Source organism: Perognathus longimembris, chromosome 21, assembly GCF_023159225.1.
Source record: "Perognathus longimembris pacificus isolate PPM17 chromosome 21, ASM2315922v1, whole genome shotgun sequence".
NCBI classification, from domain to species: domain Eukaryota; kingdom Metazoa; phylum Chordata; class Mammalia; order Rodentia; family Heteromyidae; genus Perognathus; species Perognathus longimembris.
The window spans coordinates 11,557,062-11,582,811 of NC_063181.1; the positions used below are offsets into that span (position 1 = coordinate 11,557,062).

At 39.9% G+C, this 25,750-nt stretch overlaps 2 protein-coding genes across 5 annotated transcripts in view; one reads left to right on the forward strand and one right to left on the reverse strand.

Annotated features, from left to right (window-relative positions):
• Window positions 1-555: 555 nt before the first annotated feature.
• On the forward strand, window positions 556-12,090 carry Tma16 (translation machinery associated 16 homolog). The gene is made up of 7 exons (XM_048330823.1): window positions 556-655; window positions 5,387-5,499; window positions 6,758-6,795; window positions 7,295-7,379; window positions 8,425-8,573; window positions 10,318-10,360; window positions 11,861-12,090. Exons 1-7 carry the CDS (start codon window positions 653-655, stop codon window positions 12,057-12,059), a joined length of 630 nt encoding a protein of 209 aa, XP_048186780.1. The 5' UTR covers window positions 556-652; the 3' UTR covers window positions 12,060-12,090.
• Window positions 12,091-18,576: 6,486 nt separating this feature from the next.
• The window catches only part of Marchf1 (membrane associated ring-CH-type finger 1), a 278,150-nt gene continuing 270,976 nt past the window's right edge, over window positions 18,577-25,750 (reverse strand). For all 4 annotated transcript variants that reach the window (XM_048330625.1, XM_048330624.1, XM_048330626.1 and 1 more), the window contains one exon: window positions 18,577-19,297. In XM_048330625.1, coding sequence (XP_048186582.1) covers window positions 18,999-19,297 — 299 coding nt within the window. In that variant the 3' untranslated portion in view covers window positions 18,577-18,998. The remainder of the gene's footprint in view (window positions 19,298-25,750) is intronic.

Below are 25,750 nucleotides of genomic sequence, written 5' to 3' on the forward strand. Positions count from 1 at the left end.
TTAATGTCATCCCTTCCATTGTTTTCCTTCATCTTTCTCAACTCCATCCCTCCCCCAAGTTCTGTTTTCACCTTTGTAATATATGTATATATATGTATATATACATACATATATATATATATATATATATATACACACATACATAGCTGTATTCATTCTCCCTTCATCTTTCCATTCATCTGCCCCCACTACCTTGGTCTTTGGTCTTTCTCATTGCTGACAACATATCTCAGCTTCCTGGTGTTTATTTTGTTAAACTAATTTAACTGTTTGAGTTAGAGCATTGCTATCTTCGCCCATCAATACCATACTTTTAGACAATACGCTTATCTCTATATGTTTTTATGCATGTTTATAACATGCATATAATTTAGATGTTGAAAGGATATGTCCCGGCCATCCCAGGGGGCCCACTAGGAAGGCCATCCTTTGGCCTAGGGCGAGAAAGTCCACCCCGGGCCGGGAAAGACCCAGTATCAGATTCCACAGACGATTTAGAGGGACGCACTCGTCCCGCCCCTTCCGGTCCGGTCGGCTCTTGCTTCCCCCTCCACCCACGTGTATCCCGGAAGGGACGGGACCGCGCCGTGTTGCGGCTGTGACAGCGACGCTGCGGGCCTTGGCGTGCGGAATTCTGCGTTAGGACGTCACGATGGTGGGCCTCCTCCCTCTTTCCAGAGCGTGCTCATTCCGTTCACGGGGGCTCGGGTGGGGCGAGGACGCGAAGTTAGGCGGTGCAGGCCCGGCGGCCGCGGCGGAGGGCGGGGGGGGGGGGGGGTGCGCCGAGCGCGCATGCGCGCCCCGTGGCCTCACGCTCTCTTCCTCCGCTGCTCTCGGGTGCTCACTTCTCAAACGTTCGGGGGTGTGGAGGGCCGGGTGCAGACTTCCACCGACCGCCGCCCCACGCTGGGGCGCGGGACGCAGTCATGACTCGGTTTCTCGCTTCAGTCCCCTTTCCTGCCACCCGCAGTCCGGACTCTGTTTCCCCACTTGTGCGCACCCTGCCTGGCCCCTCCTGCTCCCTCCCCGCCCTGCCTCCACCACCACACGCGAGGCGGTGCTGTTGCCTTAATCTGAGAAGCAGTTATCAGGTTGTCAGTGTGATGCTTAGCGCTGAAAGGAACTCTTCATTTACTTAGGGGATACGGTGCTACTACTGGGGTGTGCGATTTATAACAGTATTTTTTTTCCTACATTTATATTATTGAGAATCAGTCTGGAATAGGAGCACATAATGACGGTACATTACCCAGTTTTCATTAAAAGCAACAAATTCAAAAGGAAGTCTGTAATCTAGTACCAGAAACTTCTAGGCAGATGCTTTACTGAGGGGAAAAAAGCGGGGTGGGGGGCACAAGCCCTTCTTACTTTTAGGCTTGAGATACTACACTGAGGCTTACTGAGATAAAATCAAGGTATTGGCAGGGCAGTGTTTCTTTCGGGGACTTAAGTGGAGAATGTACTTCCTTGCTTTTTAACTCCCAGAGGCAGTCCTTATATTCCTGGTTCTTGGCTCCTTCCATTTTCAAAGCCAGCAGCATAAGAATCTCCAGTGAAGATCAGGTCTTCTCTATGAGTGATCCTCCTACCTTCTTATTAAGAACACTTGAGATTTCTTTTAGGTCTACGTGGATGGTTCAAGAGAGCCTCCCCATCCCAGGAGTTTCAATTGCATCTATAAAGTTCGTTTTGCTGTGTACAGTGACACAGTCACAGGTTCTCAGAAAATAGGGCATACGAAGTTCCCTGTCAAGCTCACCCTTCCATCTCTCAACATGACCTCCAGCCCCTTGTGCTTTGGTTGTTTTTGACATGAGGGTTCTTGTTTTTGCCTGGACTGCCCTAGATCATGAGCCTGTGATTCTCCTAAATGGAGGGATACTTCCTTGTTGGAAAGACAGGCATGAACACCATTCAACATTTATTGATGGGGGTAGTGGGGTTGCTTTTCTCAGGCTGGCCCAAACCATGCTTTCTAAATCTCAGCCTCTTGAGTAGCTCCTGGTCCCTTGTCTGGCCACACCAGCTTCAGTTCTTTAAAGCATTTCTTTTTTTTACTTGCATTTTCCTAATTTTTTATTTTAGATTACTCATCTTTTTCCTAATTTTTACAACGTCTTTTATGTTGAGGGATTCACTATTTTGTTTGTGCTACAAATACAGCTATAATTTGGCTTTTGATTTGGTTTGTGATATCTTTTGTAGGCCAGACTTAAATTTTTATGTGGGGTTGTCACTTTTAAACAGTTCTTCCCGAGTTTATATGTTTAGAAAGATCTTTCTCAGTCCAAGGTGAGAAACAAAACCTTGATTTTTTCCAAGACCTACATGGCTTAATTTTATGTTTCATTGTGATCTGTCAGGAATTTTAAAAACTGGGGAATGATACATCACACTTAATTGATTCATAGGCTGTGTTTTCTTAACTTTTAAAAACTACCTTGCATTACTTTTTTTGAGTGTTCAATTCTGATCTAAAAACCTGAATGCACGGGTGATGCTGTACTGTAGCTGAGCGTTTGGGTTATAAAGGCTGAAAGATATCAAGAGCTATTTGTTGTCTTAATGTGCAATTTGAAAACTGTCTTATGTGTTTGTCATTCTAAACCCTTAGCTTGAAAAGCAGTGATTATTCCCTAAGGCAAAGTACATACATTTGAAGGTCCAGAAATGATTTAGAAATGAAATGTCCTAACCTGGAGCTCATTTATCCAGTTGATAGCATTTTTAGTACGTGTGTGTGTGTGTGTGTGTGTGTGAGAGAGAGAGAGAGAGAGAGAGAGAGAGAGAGAGAGAGAGAAAGAGACAGAGGGAGGGAGGGAAGGAGAGAGATCCTGTGGTTGGTGAAGTGCTTTAAATAAGACAGCTCCTTTTATGAGTACTGGTAAGGGTTATCGTTCATCTGTTTGGGCAGCCTCTCCACCAACTCTTTTTAAGCACCAGAAACAGTGACAGAAAGTTGATTTTCTCTGGGAGCAACTAATTTAAGTAAGTAGAAACAGCTTGTCTCATCACACTGATTGGAACTGGAATTTTACTGCTTAGATTAACATCTTACTGAGTGACATCATTTTTTTCTTTGATGAAGCATTTTTATTCCTCAAAAATAATGAAGATGTTTGCAATGTAGTAACTTATTGTACCTATTTCCTCACCTTATCATATATTTATATCTTGCCTCAAGGCAACCTTTGCATCAATTATTACAGGGAATCATTAAGACAGCAGTCAGAATGTAACTTGAGTTTTGTATCACTTTTTTTGTGCTGAGTGTTCTCTAAAGAACAAAAACTATGAGAACATCTCCACATTCTACAGTTGTAAGTCACTTCTTTAAGTCTTTAAAGGAAATTTAGTGTGAACTTGGCTATGTTGATGAAGGGTAATGGGTATGTAACTTCAGTTGTAATTCCCTAGCAGTTTCAGAGAACATCTGTCTCTTCCTTTCCTCCTTGGCCTTAAGATTTTGTGGCCTTTTTCCCCCCTTTCTCAACTCATTGTAAAGTAAAGCATTTTGTTTATTATGATGTATGAAGTCCAGATACCTTTTCATTGGCTCCATCTTTGCTTTGTTTTATTTTATCCTTGCACAAGTCACTATTCCTTAAGATTTAAGGACCTAAAACAACAATGTAGTTATCATCCTAGAGTTTGTTGGATGCTTTGCCTCTGAGTTCTCCATGGTTAAGTGGTCTGTGGGGGCTGCCGTGTCAATGCACAGCTCAGAGGACCCACTGGCATGTTCATTCTGTGGCTTCTGGCAGGGCTCAGCTATGAGAGATGAATGAGAGAGAGAAGGAGGAAGGTGGGAGTCAGCCTTTTTCATAGCCTACTCTTGGTCACTTACTAAATGCTCAATATTAAAAAACGAATCACTGCGTGCAGCTCACACTCAAAGGGAGGGGGGAGTGCATGAGGCTAAGAGGATCCGGAGCTGCCAAGGCTCTGGTGGCCATCTTAGAGGCAGCCTGTCATATGGCCCAGGAAGTTTTTACTTGATGCACTTTGCTTAGTAGACTTTATGTGCCCAGGAGTGCTCCCTGGCACTCCTCCCTCCTTGCGTAGAGACACACAGAAGACAAGCGTGACAAACAGAGGCATGCAGCTTTCTAGATGGTGCTCTTAGAGGAACAGACTGTTTTTTTGAGTGATCCTTCCTACTTCCCATCGGCTGGTATTAAGATAGCGTGGACTGTATGGAAGGATATAGTCTAGCCAGATGGTCCGAGCCTGCACCCCTAAGGGCTTTGTGGAGCAGAGCACTGGCTCCTGCTTTCAACAGGAGAGAATGAAACTTTATGTGGATTGAGCCATTTTTTTAAATTGGGGGGGGGGGTTCTATTATAAAGGGCCAAACCGGAGGGGGTTTTTTTTGGCGGGGGGGGGGGGTGGGGATAGAGGGGCATTACTGGATTTGAACTCACACTTGCTAGGAAGTTTGCTCTGCCACTTGAGCTACACCTCCAGTGATCTTTTTTTATGTTTTGCTTTGTTTTCTAGACAGGGTCTGGGCCGGCTTCAGACAGTGATCTTCCAACCTGTGCCTCCCAAGTAGCTGGGATTACAAGTATGCGCCACCATGCCTGGCTTATTTTCTGAGATAGAGTTTCTCTGCCTTTTTTCTTGTATTAGCCTCAAGCTGTGCTCTCTCTCTCATCTTTACCTCCTGAGTACCTGAGATAATAGGGGTATACCACTATGCCCACCCAAACCTGATCCTTAAATAATACGGGTGGGATGTGTAGGGAAGAAAAAAACTCATATATTTAGTTAGGAAAACTGAAGGAATTGTAACCTAGTTAAGTGGTACAAGGTTTAGGGAAGGATGATTGGTTCCCATTTGTATATGCTGATTTCAATATGGCTTGTATTATTTATTACCTTTGGTCCTAACTTATATAGACCATGATGCCAGCTTTGATTTTTTTTTTTCTTGGTTCACTGCCCACTCTCATCCAAGTGCAGTGTCTACATTCAAATTACATAAATTACTAACACTAATATCTTGTGTTCCCTACCCTTAACCTTCTGAATTGTGTAGTACACATTTCCAGCCCAAGTCTCTGTATTTGTATTCTAAATACTACCTGCTTTGAAAGTAGAACTGTTGAAGAGCTAGGTTTATTGGGCTTGTCTATGCCTTTCTTTTTTTGTCTTATGTTATTTGAAAATTCCTGTGAATATATCATTTCTGTTATAATCATGGAAGCAAATACTATTAGAATTACTGAACAAGTCTTGAAAAATCTCCTTATTCTTAGTGTAATGTTTCTGCTTTATTGAATTTCTACTTGTGTTCTTAAAACTTATTTTTAAAGAAAACTTTTGTGACTAGATTCACTCGATTTGTTGGGTTATATGTGTCCTCTATTTTCCTGTGTTTTAGCCTAAAGTACTTAAAGGAAAAAGTACAGGACGGGAAAAAAAGGTCATCCATCCCTACAGTAGAAAAGCAGCTCAGATTACCAGGGAAGCCCACAAACAAGACAAAAAGGAAAAGTAAGTGTCTTTTCATCCTTTGCCTTACATATTGGGCCATTCCTTTATGCATTTATTCCTTGGTTTCTTTCCCTCTCCTCCTTTAATAAACATTTGTTCCGTGTTTTCTTTGTACCAAGTATAAACTGAACATAACTTCTACACTTACAGAGCTTATCAGAAACAGTTAAATAAATTGAAATAGCAGTTTGTGATGTGTTCAATAAATAAAGATTCGGGAGACTGAAAAGATGTTTCAGAGATTCCTTACAGCGAAGTCATGACCATATAAAAGATATTGGCTATCCTGACATTGTAGTGGATGTTAGATGTATTTGCATACTAGCTGGTGGAAACCTGCACTTTTATGTTTCTGTGTTGATGTTTTGCCCGAGACCTAAAGCCTGTGGCCTTGCCTTTCCAACAAGTTTCCAGATGGTGCAGATGTGGTCGCTGCCAGGGTGGCACTTCCTGATATCTGCTGAGCTGTACCATTACTTAGTAATTTCTAAAAAAAACTCTTTTTCCTTGAATGCCACTTTTCTGTTCTAAAGAGACATGTTATCAATCAAAACCCAGGAAATAGTATTTGCAGCCAGGGATGGTCTGAGCCATAGATATGCTTGTGTGTTCTTGGTAGTGCAAAGGTTGTAAAACTTTTATAGTAACTCCACGCTCTGTTTTGTAACCTGACAGTATCAGAGGAAGATGGAGGGAAAAGCAATTTGGTTAGCGTTTGGTTAATGCTTTGTTAATTCTGTGTTCATGAATCTATCTAGTGACCTTTGTAGTCCCAGTTGCATATGTTCAATATTTTAAGACATATAGGTTGAGAGTATCCTTTATCAGAAATGCTTGATGCCAGAAGTATTTTTTGATTCTGGGTTGTTACAGATTTTGGGGTATTTGCATATACATATATTCAATATACACATGTTGAAAATCAAGTCTAAACACAAAATGTATTTATATTTCATATATACCTTATACACATAACCTGAAGGGAGTTTTATACCGAATTTTTAGTGTATCAGTGAATCAGATTAGTTATGAAATTCTCAAGGATGGGGTGCTGGTGCTGAAAAAGTAAAGCCAATCAAGTTAACACTGTTAACCATCACAACATTCCATGTTTGTATATTATTAGCGTTATTTTTGTAAGTGTAAAAGAATGAAGTTTAAATGAAAGTTCTTGGGGCAGTGTTTCTTTTTGTAGTTTTGACAGATTTCTAAAACTTGATTGGGAAGTTTTCTAATGTATGTACACTTTTCTTTCAAGAATGAAGAATGAAAAGGCCTTGCGGCTCAACCTTATTGGTAAGTGGGTTTGCTCATTTGAAACCCTGGCTACGGTATAGTACATTTTTTCCCAATGTCAATTTTTCTTTTTGCTTTCTTAGTGAAATATTATGTTTGTTCACCTGTTCTGGATGTTGAACACAGGGCCTCACACTTGCTTTCTTTGCTAGTGCAAAGAACTCTAGCTAGAATTTTTGCTGATTATTTTGGAATTGCAGTCTCAAGTACTTTTTGACTGAGACTGAATTTGAACTGTGATACTCCAGATCTCAGTCTCCTGAGTAGCTAGGGTTATAGGGATAACCCAAAGGTACCCAGCCAGCTTTGAAATGTTGTTCTTATCAGTACAGCCTTGATTATTTCTGACAGACTTGTTTAGCTCTACATAGAACTTTATATTTAGCATTAAAGTGATTTTGCTTCAGTTTTAAATGATTGATACTGAGAATTACAATAATACCTCTGTATTTAAATGATGATTTGTGTGGGGCTAAATTGTCATGGTACTTGTTTGTAGGTGAAAAACTACAGTGGTTCCACAATCATCTGGATCCTCAAAAAGCAAGATATTCAAAAAAAGATGCTTGTGAATTAATTGAAAGGTAAACATGGCATATTGTGAGCTAAGGGTCAGAAAAGGGACTCTCTAGTCTGTTTCTTAAGAGGCTTTGTAGAGGAACAGTTGTGTTTAGTTAGCAGGTTTTGATTTTTCTGGGCCTCAGAGAGGTATTAGAATAGGATAATTAGAATGGCTTCCTAAAACGTTTCATATGCACTGGCTCCTTGCATGAAGGGGTTAGTGGACTGAGGGAAGCTAGCTTGAGGAGCCTCTAGCCCAAGAGCACATCATGTGTCAGACCCAGGAGTAACAGTGAGCCTCAGGTGTTTTGTATGGCTGAAATGATGAGTCCTGAGAGATTCACAAGTGCTATCGGTGACACTTGGCTAATGAAAGCCTTGGAGGTCAAGTCTGAGAGTTTGGACCTCATTTAAGGACATTAGGAGCCGTGGGAGACTTCTGCAGCAAGGACCCCAAATGACCTTATTTAAAGTTCAGGAAGGTCAAGGGGGAAACGTCCTGAGAAGGGATTTGGCTTTGCAAGGGGGCTGTTGAGAGCAGTGCAGTGCAGGTGTGGTGCTGGTGGCCTCTGCTTGGTTAGCATTTGATGAAGAGAAACGAAAGATTTCTAGAGAAGTTACACAAGTAGACATTTCACTCTTTAATGACAGTTTAGGTGTAGAATAACAGGGAGAGAGGAATCCATAGGCCATCTACTTACCTTGCTTGGGCAACTGGATGAATGTGTCCTGTGTCCTGAAGTGGTGAGCCCAAGAGTGGAGCAGACTCGGTGGAGGAGTTGGAGAGAGAGGAAGTCTAATGACAGGTTCCATGTGTGAGGGGGAAACACTTAGAGACATCTGAATGGACATCCCCTAGCTGATTCAGCAGGAGCCTCCCAGTTCAGCAAGGAGTGGGATGTGCTTTGGTCCCTAAAGTTGAAGAGTTGAATAATCCAGTAAAGGAGTGAGGAAGTTTGAGGACATGATGAGCGCAGGAGTGTAAGCCTTTAGAGCACAGGCGAAGGCTGGGGATTAAGTTCTACCGGGCTGATGTGAGCCCCTCAAGTCATTGTCCTTACCTTTCAGGTATTTAAGTCGATTCAGCGGTGAGCTGGAGCAGATCGAGTTACATAACAGCATCAAGGACCGGCAGGGCAGGCGGCACTCCTCTCGCGAGACAGTCATCAAGCAGACCGTGGAGCGAGAGCGGCAGCAGTATGAAGGTTACGGCTTTGGTATGTTCTTGGTGTGAAATACAGCATGGTACCTACTGAGCAGCTCACTCTATGCTGTTGATTTCTCTTCGTCTCCTTTAGAAGGAAAGGATCGAAGTTTTTCTGCATTCCCAACAAACTTTTCATTTTTATGACAGTGACATCCTATCTTTCTGCTGTGTCCATAGTATTTTTCTTTCCTTCCTAGCAAGAGCCTATTTTTCTTTGTTATAGGGTTATTAACTTATGCATCCCCAACTGTATCTTAAATTTCTTTAGATACTAAGTCTTTCTCATTTTTAAAAATCTTACATTTTTGGAATGTGTAGAAATCACATTTTCTTTATTAGTATTCTAGCATGTGTAATTAATTCCTAAAGATAACTATGCTGTTAGCCTATTAACACCGCCTGAAGAAAATCATTTAACAGGAGAGGGAATTTGCTACTGAGACTTGCAAAGCCACAGGTTAGTGGTTCTTCAACGGCTCCATGGCCTGCAAGTAGTAGTTGATAAGCTTATTAGTAGTCAGTATAAACAAATACCTTTTGAATTTATCTGAAAAATAAAGGTTTTGTGGCTTCCCTTAGGGAATATCTCTTAGGTTGATTTGGTAACATCAGGAATAGAGTATAGCTTTCACTTGTAGACTTGAGCATGTATTCTGTTTATTTGTTTTGTTTTTGTTGCCAGTCCTGGGGCATGGACTCAGGGCCTGAGCACTGTCTTCGGCTTCTTTTTGCTCAAGGATAACACTCTACCTCTTGAGCCACAGCGCCACTTCCGGCTTTTTTCTATATATGTGGTGCTGAGGAATCGAACCCAGGGCTTCATGTATACGAGGTGAGCACTTTACCATTAGGCCATATTCCCAGCCCCTTGAGCATGTATTCTAAAGTTGGTTAGAGCCTAACTTTTCAGTCACTCATATTACTTGACTTGGGGTTTATAGGCACTCAAGTTATATAGATGTTTCTACGATAATATAATAAATGGTATAGCAAAATTTAAATTTAAGGAAAATAACTTGACAATATAGGACCCAAAAGGAAGTATTCTGTAGATAATACTAGAAGCTTTGAGTAGATGGTAGTTCCTCTTCATTGCTAAGAAGTGAATTTCTTAACTGAAAAGCAAGAAAAAGTAGCTCTAGAACTACATAGATCCACACTTACATCCTTGTAACCTACCTTGTAACAAAATGCAAGTTATTTACCAAAACTTGAGACCTTGTTTTCCTAAATTTACAAATAAAGTATCTAAGCACACTGGAAGTAGAGTCAAGAGAGTTGTTATGTCAAGGACAGTGGGGCGATATAATTTCTTGTTCATGCTAGATTTATTAAGCACTTTTTTTTTTTGTTTGTAGTGCTGGAGATTCATGCCAGGGCCACTGTACATGCTAGGCAAGTGTTGTTTTGTTACTGAGTTGAGCTACATCCCCAAAGTCTCCCTATGTAGCTCAAGTTGGCCTGTGACTTGATGGTGTAATCCAAGCTAGCCTGAAGTCTCATTCTTCCTTCCTCCAGTATAGGAATTGACGGGTGACAGACGTGAGCCAGCATGTCTTCTGCTCAGCTTACGTTGCCTTTTTAAACCAGAACCTCCTTTATACTTGATAAACTTACTTTTTGTTATAGCAGTGCTTTAAAATTTTGTTTTAGTGTCGTTATTTTGTTGCATCTGAAATCATGGTGAAGAAATTATAAAAAGATGTAATCTGGGAAGAAATTACCTATTGATTGTAAATCATTTTCTTTTCCAGAGATTCCAGACATTTTAAATGGAAGTAATCTTAAAACCTTCAGGTAAGTATCTTGTATTGTTTTGTGAGAGCTGGATATGAAACACATGGGGCATAAACACCTTCCTTTGGAATCAATACATTAGAGCTCAAAGAAAAGCAGACGTTTCTCTTAACCTTTCCCATTTATGAGACAAAGCAACAATTTCCACAACCTCGTTGATCTGAAACACCTGATAGTGAAATAATGATGCTGTACCTTGTGTTTTTCAAAGTAGGTGCTTTAGTGTGATACTTTAAAAATGTAACTCTCCCTCCCCAATTCTTACTTATTTCTTCACTTTAAAATGAAATAACAGGGCTGGGGATATGGCCTAGTGGCAAGAGTGCTTGCCTCGTATACATGAAGCCCTGGGTTCGATTCCCCAGCACCACATATACAGAAAACGGCCAGAAGTGGCGCTGTGGCTCAAGTGGCAGAGTGCTAGCCTTGAGCAAAAAGGAAGTCAGGGACAGTGCTCAGGCCCTGAGTCCAAGGCCCAGGACTGGCCAAAAAAAAAAAAAAAAAAAAAAAAAAAAGAAATAACAGTTATTAGATGAGAAGTCATGCCAAGGCGAGAGTTTTGTCATTCAGCACCCTTTGATCTAGTGATCTCTGTGATTATAAATCTTATACTCAGGAAAACCACTGAGTAGGATTTCAATTCACCACCCCCAACATAAATCTCTGTATTTGTATAGTGTGCAGTACCTGGACTTGAACTCAATGCCTCACACTTACTCTGCCTGCTCCCAGCCTTCTGCCACTTGAGCCATGCCTTGCTCATGGGAAATGAGTCTCATGGACTCTTATGTTCAGACAGCTTTGAAATAGGATCCTCTAGATCTCAGCCACCTGAATAGCTGGGACCACTGGCTGCTGGTGCTAGACAATGCTTTCAGGAATCATTTTAGTCTTAGCTAGATCAGGTTAATAAGTCTTCCATTGTTTGTTGATTGAAATTAGTAAAACTGAAATCCAGGCATAATCAAATGCATTGTTCTTATTTTTGAAACACTTTATGTTCTGACAATTCAGTTTTTGAGATAGCTTTTTTTTTTCATTTCTACTAATGTAATTGACCCGAATTGTCACAGAAAATGCTGCATTTGAAAAGTTGGAAGTTTCTCATGAGCACAGCAATGGATTAAGATTCAACAACAATGTACCATTGTGTGTAAAAAGAAAATCTTTTTCAGACAGGGATTTAGGAGATTTTCTGGGTATGACATAGTTCTTGAATTTGAGATCCTCCAGACCATGTAGCTAGTATAGGGCAATGTTTAGGTTAAGGAGAGTAGAGTAATGGGACAGAACTTCATACTTCCTGTTCGCTTTGAAGTTGTGAGTGTATGGGCTCCCACATGCAGGGGTAGACATTGTAGACTGAGAAGAGGCAGCTGAGTATGAAAGCAAGTGTCAGATCTTAGAATGCCGCTTATGTTTTTGTAATTCTGCTGTATTCAGAATTTTTAGCGTATCTTTACCTAAGGTTCAACACTTTGTTCTCTTCCTCTTGTCTAGGGAATGGGATTTTGACCTGAAGAAATTGCCAAACATTAAAATGACAAAAGTTTGTGCTGATGATGCAGTTCCAAAGAAACGCAAGAAGAAAACTAATGTACCTATAGACATAGATTTAGGGGAATTGGAACTGGCAGGTCAACCAAGTGACTCAGATGAAGAAATGACACCAGTGCATTTTTCTCTTTCCTTGAGTTGAAAATAAATAATTTGACAACTTTTAATTTGTACCCAATGATTGTTGTAATTACCTTACCTTGATGCAACAATATGGTATGTATTCTCTCATAGTCTCGTTTGCAGTTTGAAAAAATGTTGTTAGCATTTTTTTTAAAATCACAGGTTGCTCTTCATTTGCATTCACTTTAAAAATAGAGGTTAGATTGGTTGTTTTTACCACTAACTACTATAGTGAAATAATTGAGACTGGGAATTCAGAAAGGTCGGCTTCACTCATGGTTTAGGAGGCTGATTATTATGGAACATGTGACTTGGAGCAGGAACTGAGACCAGAAGAGTGGATCCATTCTGATATAGCCCAACTGACAGAACACTCACTTAACCTTCATGGGCGAGTAAAGCTGCAAGAGAGAGGAGGCATTTGACTTAAGACAATCAGAACACGTGCAGGTTTGTCAAATGAAGCCTTAAAAGCAAGGAGGGCTTGGGGCCATGCATTTCAAGTGCTAAAGGTTAGCAGTTGGTAACCCAGAATACTCTACTCAGCTAAACTGTCGCAGTAGAACAAATAAAAATATTCCTTAATGAGTGACTTTACCATCACTGAGCCTGTACTACAGAATATGCCCAGAAGACATCTGCATGCAGAGGAGGAATATCAACAAACCTGAAAATAGTGGAAAAAATGCTCTACCAGATGAGCATATAAACACATGAGAGGGAAAATAACTCATCCTAAAATTTGAACAACATCAGTGGACCCAGTTCGTTCTCCAGTCAAAAGACAAAATGGTTATTTTGGATCACCAAAAAGCAAGAGCCAACCCACCATCTGTTACCTACAAAAACATCTGGTTGTCATAGGCAAACATTAGAGTAGTTAGTGTTGAACATCTTCCAAGAAAATGGACCCAGAAAGAATGGAATAGCACTTCTTGTATCTGACAAAGCAGATTTCAATTCAGAATCAATAAGAGGAGGCAATGTCACTTTATAGTAATCAAAGGAAATCTCCTTCAAAAGGATATAGCAAATTGGGCACTTGTGTCCCACACCTGTAAGCCTAACTACTCAGGAACCTAAGTTCTCTGACCTCACTTCTGTCACCTCGTACACCACCTGGCTGCCTTGCTGTCTGCACATGTCTGTAGGAGGTCTACGGAGGAAGGATGGCATCTTTCCATCTTTCGTCATCTCTAACTTTTTCTAATAAGATCTGTTTTTGATGGCTGAACCAGCATCCTTGCTCAACATTTCTCATGTAAGACTTGGTCCCTCTGCCTGCATAGCCATAGTTTTTACAAGGTTAACAATAGCACTTTTTCATCTTCAGGTCTGAGTTTAAAGTTAGTGCTCTCTAGCTAAGATATCACTGCCCTCACATCCTTCCTGCCCTTGGAAATCATCCCATCACCTCCTTTAGGAACATGAGCTGAAATTCACTGACTGATGATTGAAACAGGAGTGTTTGCTTCATTTGGTAGGAGAAAGAAGGCTATGAGTTCAGTTAGCCAATTTGGGCAGAAGTTTGAACTCATACAAACTCAGATGAGTAGAAAGGCCTGTAGGCCCACTGGGCCAGAAGATCTGTTTACTCTGATGCAGAATTATTAGTTGAGGCTTTTGCTGGGCACCAGTGGCTCATAACCCTAGCTACTCAGGAGGATGAAATCTGAGGACTGTAGTTCGAAGCCAGTCTGGGCAGGAATGTCTATGAGACTCTGTCTCCAACAAACCAGCAAAAACTGGAAGCAGAGCCAGGGTGCAAGTGGTAGAGCACTAGTCAAGCAAAAAAGCTCAGGGACAGTGCCCCTGGCTACTGAGTTCAAGCCCTAGAAAACGCACACACAGAGAAAAAGGGAAAAAACGGGGCTTTGGAAAATGTGTGTGTGTGTGTGTGTGTGTGTGTGTGTGTGTTACTATCAAACCTCTTTTCATAATGTGGTTGTTGGTTGTGGGGATTGAACTCAGTTTGGGCACTGTCCTTGAGCTTTTCTTCTCAAGGCTAGCACTCTACCACTTTGAACCACAGCTCTACTTCCAGTTTTCTAGTAGTTAATTGGAGATGAGACTCTCATGGAATTTTCTATGTGGGCTGGCTTTGAACTCTGATCCTCATATCTCAGCCTCCTAAGTAGCTAGATTACAGTGAGCCACCAGTGCCCAGCTTCGTAAGTTCTTTTTTTTCTCATACAATTAGCCACTCATTTATGGTCTCTGAGTAGATTATATTAAAAAATCATATTTATAAAAAAATCTTCTAGGTTATTATATTGTGATATTTCTTAAACTTAAAAAAATAAGTTTTGAAAGTCTAGTTATATTATTTCTGTGAGTGAATGCATCCACTTACTCTTCTCGATGATGTCCCAAGTTTTCCAGTATATATTTACTTTAAAATAATTACAAATGTTTTGGGCCTTGCCTAAAATCCCACTCCATTGTTATACCTTATGTATTAAGGAGGTTTGAATGCTGCAAATAAAATACAAATAGAAATCCCAATGTAAAGACAAAACAAACTACAACAAAAGATTTGGATCACTTGTTTAATATACAAAGTCTTTTCACAGACAATTATTTTCTTTAGTTTTATCTGAGCGCACATTGTTCACAAACAGTAAGTTGGTAACGAAAGAATTATGTAAAACTGAAAAAGTACAAATGCCCAATCTCTAAAATTGCACACCCATTAAAATAATTATTTTCTCCTTTGTCTTAATGTGATATCCAAATTCAGAATGGGCTGTCTTCAAATTGGAGGAAACACTGCAGCCCAAAAAACAACAGTACTTCCTGTCAACTATTGATATGTAAAATAGCACCATTGGGCTGATTTAAGGAAAGAAAAGAAGTTTTCATCTCTTTTAGTTAAAGTATAATCCTTACAGAATTATTCTATAACAAGTACAATAATAACGATAATAAGTTTCAAGACTTCCTCTTTGTTGGAAAATATTCATTAGCAAGGCAAGGAAAAGTAACTCTTCTGGCAGATGGAATAATCTTCCCAGTTTTCATTATACTTTCTCTTAACAATGTCATTATGTTGATGAGGTGTTTGGGGTTTTTGTTTGTTTGTTTGTTTTGATGGGAGTGGTGGGGAGTAACTGTCCTGGGGCTTGAACTTAGGACCTGAGCACTATCCCTGAGCTTTTTGGCTCAAGGTTAGCACTCTACCACTTGAGCTACCATTCCATTTCCAGCTTTGAGGGTGTTAAATTGGAGATAAGAGTCTCTTGGACTTTCCTACCAGAGCTAACTTTGAACTGTGTTCCTTAGATCTCAGCCACTTGTGTTGCTGATGTGAGCCACTTGCTGGTGTGAGCCACTGGCGCCCAACTAATGAGCTATTTTTTTCCCCAGACAAAGCATTTGTTTGAAGAGTCTTTTGCAAAACAAGAAATAGCACTAATGAGGCCATTTTGCTGCCACTACAATCACACGGCAGCTCTAAGTAAGTTTTAATGCTGGCGCTTTTGAAAAAGAGGCCTTCAATTTCTGCATTACTGTATCCTGGTTGTAAGGATCACTTATTTGCTTTTCATTTGTGTGTGTGTGTGTGCTTAAATTTATTTACCTTTCTGTTTATTATTCTTTTAAAGTTTAAAGTTTATTATGCTTTTCAGTTTAATCTTTCATTCTGTACCATAAAATTGACCATTTTTGGTTAAAGAACTACATCAAGTCTAAGCTTTGATATTACTAATGCTACCAATTCATGTCACACTTAAAAACCAGGGCTTTTCAACACTTAGTTCATTTTTCATTTCAGCCTTTTGCTTCAGTTTAGTTTTATTCTTTACACTAAAAGATTATTATTCTGTACAGTAATTTTTCTTGTTAAAAGGCAAATTAGTTCACCAAAAAGTACAGTCACAAATCCAAATCTTCATTGTTGGAAGGGGGCAAGTATGCCCCTGCCACATAGAATGTTAAAAGAAAATAGTTAACAGTAGGTTTCAAATGAATATAATAATTTCATATTGCCTGGGCCATAGACATCATTTTTTTTTTTTGGTCAAAAGATGTGCTGTAGTGAACTTTTAAAAGCGATATTTGGTTTAGGGTTTTGGAAGGTCAAAGACGGCAGAATTAAATGTTGATTTTTAAGCTATTAGGGAGCTGCAGTATTTTTTCATTTGGTTAGAGCCAAGCCTACCTAAGTCCATTTCGAAATTTTAGGTGCCGTTTTTAAAACAATTTTATCCTTTATCATTAATACAGCAGTTTGTCTTTATTTTAACTTGAGAATGTTTACTGCATGCTAAGTGCATCTCTGGATAGAGTAGTTTTATTGTAGCCAGTCATCTCCCACTGTAAATAAGAGGTGCACTTAATCTATCTTGCTTTATAGAAAAGTATTTTCTAGAGTAATTAAACTAAATCCTTTTCATTCTTGAACAAACGAAAGAGGAATCAATATGTTTTGTGCTATGGTGCCTAGACTTTCTCCCCAGGAATATTTGCAGACAACATAATAGAAAACCACTGGAAAAAGAAATCAACTTTAGTTCCTTGGGGACCATTTTTAAATCTAGTATTCATGTATCTTAAATCTTTAAAATGGAAACTTAAGAGGAAGTTAATACAAAGTTTTAACTTGCTTAAGGTTCATATATATGTATTGTATATATATATATACACATGTACATATATATACACACACACATATATTAATGCCCCTTATATACTTATTTGTGGTGAATTTTTGGTCCAGTCTAGTTATCTCCACTTGGTTTTCTCTGTCCATCTATTTCATGCCCTACACATTTTTAGAAACATGAGTTTTAATCCTTTTCTTTCCTTACTGAATACTTTAACATTTCTCTCTTGTATATACACATGAACACACACACACACACACACACACATACACACACACACTTGACTTCTTTCTTTTTCTTTTTTTCCCACAATTTCTTTATGTCTAGGAATGGGCCCTTTGTGGCTCAGTGTCAACCTCTACTAATATCCATGTTGTCTTCTCATCAAAAGGTTACTTCCCTATTTTCCTTTGTCTGTGAAGAACACACACACACACACACACACACACACACACATACATACACACACACACTGGTAATTACAAAGTGCACTGATGTGACAGGTTTGTGCCGCATAATGCCCATGCTTTGGTTCTACGGCCAACTCCGCCCCTTGCATGACAATAAATGTGACAACTCACAAAAATCACTTTTCTTTATATGTAGGACATGGTTCTTTCACAAGTTGCTATGTTAACAATTCTTAATCTAGCTCACGTGAGTACCATTCATACTCCATTTTCCTATGAATAGAAGAACACCATAGTGGCCAAACCCAAACAACCTAACTTTTTACACACCATAGAATCTGCTGAGTATTTTTGCTGTGGAACCGAGCAAGAGAAATAGAGCCTAGATTCTTGGTTATAATTAGTCATCTGTCAAGGAGACATCTGTGGATTAAAAAAAAGTTATACCTTTAATACAATAAAAATATTTAATTTTCATTTTCCTATCATAATTGCTTTACAGTAGCAAATATGTTAATTTCACACTGTGGCTAATCTTTCTATGCTTTTGATGGTTTTTACCCTTGAGAGAAATGGCAGTTTCATTTAGTTCAAACCATGATACTTTTTTAGTACTTTTAAAAATTATCACTCTTAAATAAAACTTTTTAAGTAGATTGAGCTGCTGTTTTGAAATATTTAACTATTAAATGAAGCCGAGGCTTAGTCTTTACTTTTAGGTCTGTACTATCCAATTCAGTTAATTAACATGGATGTGTGTTATAAAATACATACTGGATTTTCAAGAGTTGGTAAAAAAAAGCATAGGTTATTACAATAATTTTTACATTTACAACAAATCATTCCTATATAGTATGTTAAATAAAAATTATCAAAATTAACCTATTTTTACTTTTGCTAATGGTGCTACTAGGAAAGGGTGTGTGTGTGTCAGTCTTGGGGATTGAACTTAGGGTATGGGCACTGTCCCAGAGCTTTTTTGTTCAAGGCTAGCACTCTACCACTTGAGCCACAGCTCCACTTCTGTCCTTTTAGTAATTTATTGTAAATAAGAATTGTAGGTACTTTCCTGCCTAGGCTGGCTTGGAACTATGATCCTCAAATCTCAGCCTCTTGAGTAGGTAGGATTACAGGCCTGAGCTACTGACTTGCTCAACAGCTACTAGGAAATTCAAACTTTACATCTGTGACCTGCATTCACAGTTCTTGCCTTTTGGGCAGCACTGTATTAGAAAGATCAGATAAAATACGGGACCTGAAAGCTGATTCCAACTTGGGAGATGGTATTAAACAAGGCTAGTTTACCCCCAAATTTCTGTGTAAATCTTTTGTTCATGATTTAAACATAATTCCAATGTTTCTATCTTCAAATGTATCTTGCATCCATTTTTTTTAAACATGCATCTGTCAAAATACCAGACACCACTATACCCATAAAAATCAGCTGTCAAAGTCTATCAAAATACACAGCCTCCAAGTTTGCTTCCAAGGTGATTGGGATAAAGGAAACAATTTCAGGCTTGAGACCACATACATTTGTTATTTCCAGTTGAGATGGGTAACATTACAAGACCCGAAGAAGAAACACAACATTGCAATTCAAGTCTGTATTCTTGAACTTTTCTCCTGCTACCTCGAAGAGCACCGTGTCCACTCAGTCATTCATCATCGCCTAAAAGCAATCCTTATGCCAAGGTTGCTTTATTGTTGTAGCAGTCGCAGCCCACTTCTCCTTTCCACATCTCACTTTTGACAGGATCCTGGTCTATTGATTGATTTATTTTTTCCTCCTTTCTTTTTATGAGCAAAGTCAGAGGAAGAATGAGTCAGGGGGAGAAGGGAGAAGATAAGGGAGTGAATAATACAGGATCCCTTGTGATGTGTGTAGTGGCTGAAGGCTCGGAAGTTATCCTTTAGTGAAGCAACTCCCAGCTAGTTCCATCAAACTGGTATCACTTCAGGGGGGCCAGCTTCTGCAGAGGGTAGTGGATTTGTTCCTGTTTGTGTTACAGGTACCACCACGGCATCCTTGTGGTCCGTGTTAACATTACACGAGAAGTTCTTCTCCAGTTTATTGGCAGTGTCTGGGCAGTTCTGCACAAAGATCACGCGGTTGTAGGCCTTCAGCCTGCGCCACAGCTGCACATAGACTTTACACTGGACATACATGAAGACGAGACCTCCGGTGAAGCCAATGGCCACCACAACCAGTTTTGTCCAGAATGGCCATTCAAGAACACCTTTGAAATTGGGGGGGGGGAGGGGAAAAATCAATGTTATCTCCTTTGTTTTTTCTTCTAGATCCTTTTGAAAGATCATACCCATTTGCTATATAACATGGATAAGGGATATACTTTTAATAACTAGTAAAATGTAACCCGAATAAGCAGAGTTATTTTCTTTTTCTTTTTTGCCAGTCTTGGGGCTTGGACTCAGGGCCTGATGAGCACTGTCCCCGGCTTCTTTTTGCTCAAGGCTAGCACTCTGTCACTTGAGCCACAGCGCCACTTCTGGCCATTTTCTGTATATGTGGTGCTGGGGAATTGAACCCAGGGCCTCATGTATATAAGGCAAGCACTCTTGCCACTAGGCCATATCCCCAGCCCGCAGAGTTATTTTCAAATATCCTAAATATATGGTGCTAAAATTACTGATGAAGAAATATTCTCACTGGTCATTCACTGCAAATGTTCTCATTTCCCCCCAGAATCAGGTACATCCTACTAGAGTCCCCCCAGGTCCTATGTTAGATTTTGGCTACTGGCTTTGACCTTTATTCCTAATTAGTATTTAAAATGCTTTTAAGCAGCTGAAATAATGAATGCCACATTCACTTCGGAGACACTAAGTGAGAGAGAGAATTAAGATTTAAGATCAGCACATTTTTCTTACTAGAGAATTTCTTGACTGAAGATACGCAGTAACTCATTTGTATTGTAAATCCTATATCCCAACACTAGCAACCAACACATGGAGAAATATATAGCATGATTATGCCTATGTTAAGGAAAGCAAATGAAAAATAACCTCCAAAGCAGGAAGCATCAGACACAAATTGTTTTAACAGTGGATTCTACCAACTAATTAGGGTGGGATGGTTGATTTTCAGTAAATAGAGGCCATGCCTGCTGTGGATACTATGCAGTGTAAGGCATAGGGCATGTGCTCTGTGGAAAGTCTCTCCAGCAATCTGTTCTCTTCACTTTTATTAGGTAATTCTGAGTTGGTTTCCTCTGCCCACCACACCCTTCATCCAGATGTTATTGGGAAGTCAAAGCTCCCACCAAATCCCTGGACCGAGTTTAGTATGGCGAGCACTTCCTAACCACATACAAAAGCCATTTGGGGTCCAAACACAGAGACCAAAACAATGAGGCGACAACCTGTGGTGTCTCCTACCTCTAAGTGGGCAAGAATTTTCATCGTCAATAAAAGAAGTTATTATTGAGTGGGTATGAGAATTTTGTTTTTACCTCGTAAAACTCACTAGAAAGATACTAAAATGGAGCTCATTGGGTTCCACTGCTAAGATCAGTTGCCTGCTTTTATTGAGACTTAGCAAAGTGTCTTCATACATAGTGTTGTTGTATTAGTTTCTATACTGACTCTTGCAAAGAGGAACAAATGTACAAAATGAGAAAAGACGGAGGTAAAGTAGGGAAGCAAAAATCTAGCTTCCTGAGGATCTGTGGTACAACTGAAGGAATCTTTTGTCCGCACTAATGTGTATATGAAGCTGTGCCCGCGGGAAAGGCACAGACTTTTCTCTATTTTCTACTCTGGAAGAATTTGGAAAAATTCAACTTTGGGCAATCCAATCATCAATTCATTTATGGAACAGCTCACAGAGGCATCTCGTGTTGCCTTGGTGCTTGAAATCTTCTATTGAAGTTTCCGCTGGTTAATAAACTGCCTTTATTGACTTCCTATGCATTAATGGGAAGTGTTGCTTAGAAATTCTTGGACAGGAATTGGAACAGCGAATTTTCTGCTTATCATTGTTTTGGGAAGAAACAGGACCCTTATCTTTCATTATAAATTTAATTGTTTCCTTTCCATCCCAAGAACCCGAATTCCATAAGAATGGGCAATCAATTCTCAATCTATGAGTATTAACTTCTTCCGGGCTTCCTTTTTATAATGGTGCCTATGAGAATCAGTACTCAAGGACTGTAACATTGGAACATGCCATCCCAAAGCAATAAACATGCTAATAGCTTTTCCAGGAAAGTCTTGTGATGTTCTGTAGCATGGTCCTTCAAGATGCTGTTCAATGCTTCAGAACTTAGAGTTGGAGGAATCAAAATGCTACAGCATCTCTTCTCGAAAGTACAGTGGTTCCAGAACACAGAAATCATGCATGAATTATAGGAAAATGTTACTTAATGCACCAGGGACAACACAGTAGAAGAGAAATTGATGGCTCATTCTAGATCCTTGAACTCTGACTCAGACACAAGCCAATGGGAGAAACTGAGGTGTGCAGGTAAAATGAACTACCTATAAAGAATGTTAAATGCAAAAGTGAAAATGAATGAAAAAGTAAACTTTGTAAATTATGTGGCCACATGAAAAGCACCAGGTGTCTGCAGGTAATGTGAGCCGGCGAGCCCTGCTGCTGCTCCAGGCCTGGAGAAACACCTAGCCACGTGCAGAACCGAGAGCTAAATGAACAGCTGTGATTTTACAGCATTAAGTTGGTGATTTTTCTTTAACCACCAATGTCAACTGTTACAACATTTAAAAATGGAGATCAGGCTGGGATGCAGCTCAGTGCCTAATGTGCCATGTCCTGGGTTCAATCTCTAGTAACAACAAGAAAAGACAAAAAAAAAAAAAAAGAGGTAAAATATAGTATCTATTCAGATTATGGGGTTCTTAGTGTATATGCAATGAATTAGAAGTTCCTGGCACCTGGAAAGTGTTCTATAATCAGTTATCACCATGATATGAATAATTTGAATGTGACATGTCTTCAGCTGATTGAGCTGTAGATTAAAACATATCACCACGATATGAATGATTGGAATGTGACATGTCTTCAGCTGGTTGAGCTGCAGATTAAAACACAACTTTCACTGGTGCCTACTGCTCAGATCTCTCTACTGTCCCTGGGCTTCAGCCTGTGAATCCCATCTTGTCTCCAGGAAATGGAAATCTCCAGAACTAGGAGGGAAGTCCAGTTAGCTGCCAGCCAAGCTTCCTCCTCTTTACCAGTGCCCTGAGTGTTCTTCATAGTTGCAATTATCTCAGAAAAATACTTCAGCTGGGAGCTCGTGGCTCACCACTGTAATCCTAGTTACCCAGGAGGCTGAGCTCCGAGGATCGTGGTTCAAAGCCAGCTTGGGCAGGAAAGTCCACAACACTTTATCTCCAATTAATTACAGAAAGCAAAAGTGGTGCTATGGTTCAAAGGGTAGAGTACTAGCCTTGAGCAAAAGGAGCTCAGGGACAGTGCCTGGCCCAGAGTTCAAGCCCTGAACTGGAGAAAGAAAGAAAGGAAGGATGGAGGGAGAGAGGGAAGGAGGGAAGGAGGAGAGAGAGAGGGAGGGAGGGAAGGAGGAGAGGGAGGGAGGGGTGAAAGGGAAGGAAGGAGGGAAAGAAAGAAAACAGCAACATACTTCAGAAAACACCCAAAACAAAGCAAACAGCCCAACAACGTCTCAAAAATGTAAAGAATAATTTCATGTCCTGAATTTGCTAGGAAATATTTATTCCCAAGCTTCCAGTCAAAGAACAATGACTAGTTCGCTGGGCTGTAGCCACTGAACTTTTCCAGTCACATCTGTTCTGCGACCATTATTCTATCTCAAGAAATGTATTTCCCTTATAACAAAAGATTCAGGTCCCAATTCTGCACTCGAGGCACCCCGTGAGGACACCTATGATATCTCATTTTCCTGTTTTCTCTTTAAGTCAAAGAACTGAAAGATCCCTACTGGGTCTTTCCAATATAGCTAAGGTGAGTAAATTGTTTTAAATTCTCATTTTTCAAACAAAGATATGTAAGGTGTCTTCCAGCTTTTGAATTCTGCCATGTCTTTCTGTCGTAGCTCAGGTGACTGCAGGCACCTGGAATGTGTCTGAAAGCCTTTTGAAATCTCCAAACAGGAGATGAGAACCCGCCTCATTGAACGGCTGCGGGGACAGTGTATATAGAGACAAAGTATCTCACTATTGAATTGGAGTGTTTGGGGCTCAGTGCTTAGGTTATACAGAGTTATAAATTGTGCCTGCAGAAGGAAAGGTGTGTGTGTGTGTGTGAGAGAGAGAGATGTCTTTTTTGTCCCCTCGGTTGCTTCTCTCTTGTTGAATAAGTTAAGAACAACAGACATTTCACCTAACTTTTTCTTAATAAGTTTCATTGGGGGTAATATTCATTGGGGGTAAACATGCATGATATAGGTATGTAACTTATATGAACGTGTTTTGATTTACCCGAAGCAAAATCAGGTTCTGACAAATACATTATACAAAGAACTGACAGAAGACACAAAATCCAATGGTTTTAGTTTCCCAAATGTAAAAATGGTGTTTCAGAGAGGTTATTATATTCAAGTCAGTAAGTAACTCAGGCAGAATTAAGGTCTTGGTCTTCTGACAGCTAGCCAGATAGCATGTATTTATTATCTTTGGTTGGCTGTATAGTTTATTTGGAATGTTCTTACCTACTGATTCAGTAGTAGCTAGCAAATATTTTTAAGACGTTGCCCATGTTAAGAGCTCTCTGAATAATTCTGGGGCAACTTTTAACATCTGTCCTTACAGTCTCTTAATATACGTGGGGCTTCCTGAATCAAAATGCTCTAAAGTTCAAAACTTTTTGAGCACCAACATGGTGCCATAGTAGAAAATTCTACCTCACCACAGGGCACAGGGCCATGACATTGTTACCTTAGGGAAGAGTATAACAGGTCCACATGAAGCACATGAACTTCATGAGTAGATTTGGGCCCTACTCCCAAAGTCACCCTTTAAATATACGAATATTCCCAAATCTGAAAAAAAAAATCAACCCTCAAATTCTTGGAGAAGACATACTCAACTTGTAGTATGAAGTGTCATTGCCATTTTCTTCAGTCTTACAGATTTTTGTTCTGTTTTTACACAAAATACTATACTGAAGTGTTCATCAACAAAATGTAAAGATAAGTTAGGAAGAACAATCATTGCTGAAATTGGAATTAGTACTGGGGTTTCAAGTACCATTTATTTGAGTTGGGGTGGGGACTGGCGCTCACCACAGGAGGGAGGGAGGGAGAGAGAGAGAGAGAGTGGTGTCTGGGGCATCCAACAAATTTAATCTAAAAGAAAATAGCATTTTGAAAACATGTGAATGATGTTGTTTTCTCTCAGCATTGTCATTACAGTTCAAATAATTTTGCTGCTTTCTAGTCCACCTCAGTTCTAGTGGAAAAGGACAATTTGTTCCCCTTCCTATATTTTTGAAGGTTTTCAAGATGGTTTTAAAATATGTTAGCTTGTAAATTATGCAGTGTTCCCCCCATAGCTTTAAAAATAAATGCAGGATCAGCAATTCAATGCCAGAGGAAGATTAAAATCATAACAACTCCAAGATGGCCACACTCCCTTCCAACCTGTTTGTTGGATTCTCTGTCTTTAAATGCAGTGTGGACATCTGTGCAGGTGATGCTTCTCATGAGGTCATCATGGAGTCTACGTGTGCCCTGGGAAGGACCTCGTGCTCTGTAAGAATGGCCTCAGCTACTGCTCCTGACAGACAGCTTGCTTTCTAATTTCAAAGCCCTAAAGTAGACATTTCCCTTCCAGTGAACTTTAAGGAATGGAAAATAACTTAGGAATTGTGCACATGATGCCTATATCTATACACTGATACACGTGCATATGCACATGTAGGTGAAAGGTGATCCTTTATCATGACACTTTTTTTTGTGGTTGGTTCTGGGGCTTGAACACATATGTGAAGGAGAAATAGAATTTGATCCAATTTGTAGTTTTTAATTTGTCATCATTATATTACGGATCATTATATTACGGGTTGAGAGTGGACAAAACTAGAGAAAGCCTAGGCAAGAAACCTTTGCAATTTTTGAGTATAAAAATTAGAGTTTGCACATGGCTATTGTCAGTGGAGAAGCAATTGAATGGACAGATTCTAGCATCACATGAGTCAGCTTATGTAAGATTTGGTGATTGGTTTAAAGGAGGGAGAAAAAAGACATGAGGAAGAGAAGAAGGAAAGAGAGGAGGAGGAGGAGGAGGAGGAAGAGGAGGAAGAAAATGAGTATGTCTACTTGGCTGTTGGATGTAGTGATGTCTTTCTCATGGTTTCTGAGTGAGAAGTAGGAGTTAATCATGAGTTTGGATGCCTGGACTTCAATGAAGGCCTTCCAGAAGCAAGTAGATGCATGGGCTGGGGTGCATTCTGAGCTGAAGGGAACCTTGGAAGGTCATCAGCACTGAAATGGCACCTAAATTTAAGAATAACGAGAGCAGTGTACAGACAAATGGAAGAGCTATGGGTTTCTTGGGGTCCTAGGGCTGTTTGGGTGGCTAACGTAGAAACAAATTAATTGTTCATTGTCGAATAAGTAATCCCAGCTTCCATGGGACTTAAGAGCGCAGCTGGCTGAAGTGAAGGTCAGAGGACTTTTCTCAGGGGTCACTTGTAGAGGCTTGGGTATGGAGGCGTCTCAGTGCTGCCTCTCGTG

Coding starts and splice junctions, on each gene's coding strand:
- Tma16 (XM_048330823.1), top strand. Junction 5,500..6,757: donor AAACAAGACAAAAAGGAAAA/GTAAGTGTCTTT, acceptor TTTTCTTTCAAG/AATGAAGAATGAAAAGGCCT. Junction 7,380..8,424: donor GCTTGTGAATTAATTGAAAG/GTAAACATGGCA, acceptor CTTACCTTTCAG/GTATTTAAGTCGATTCAGCG.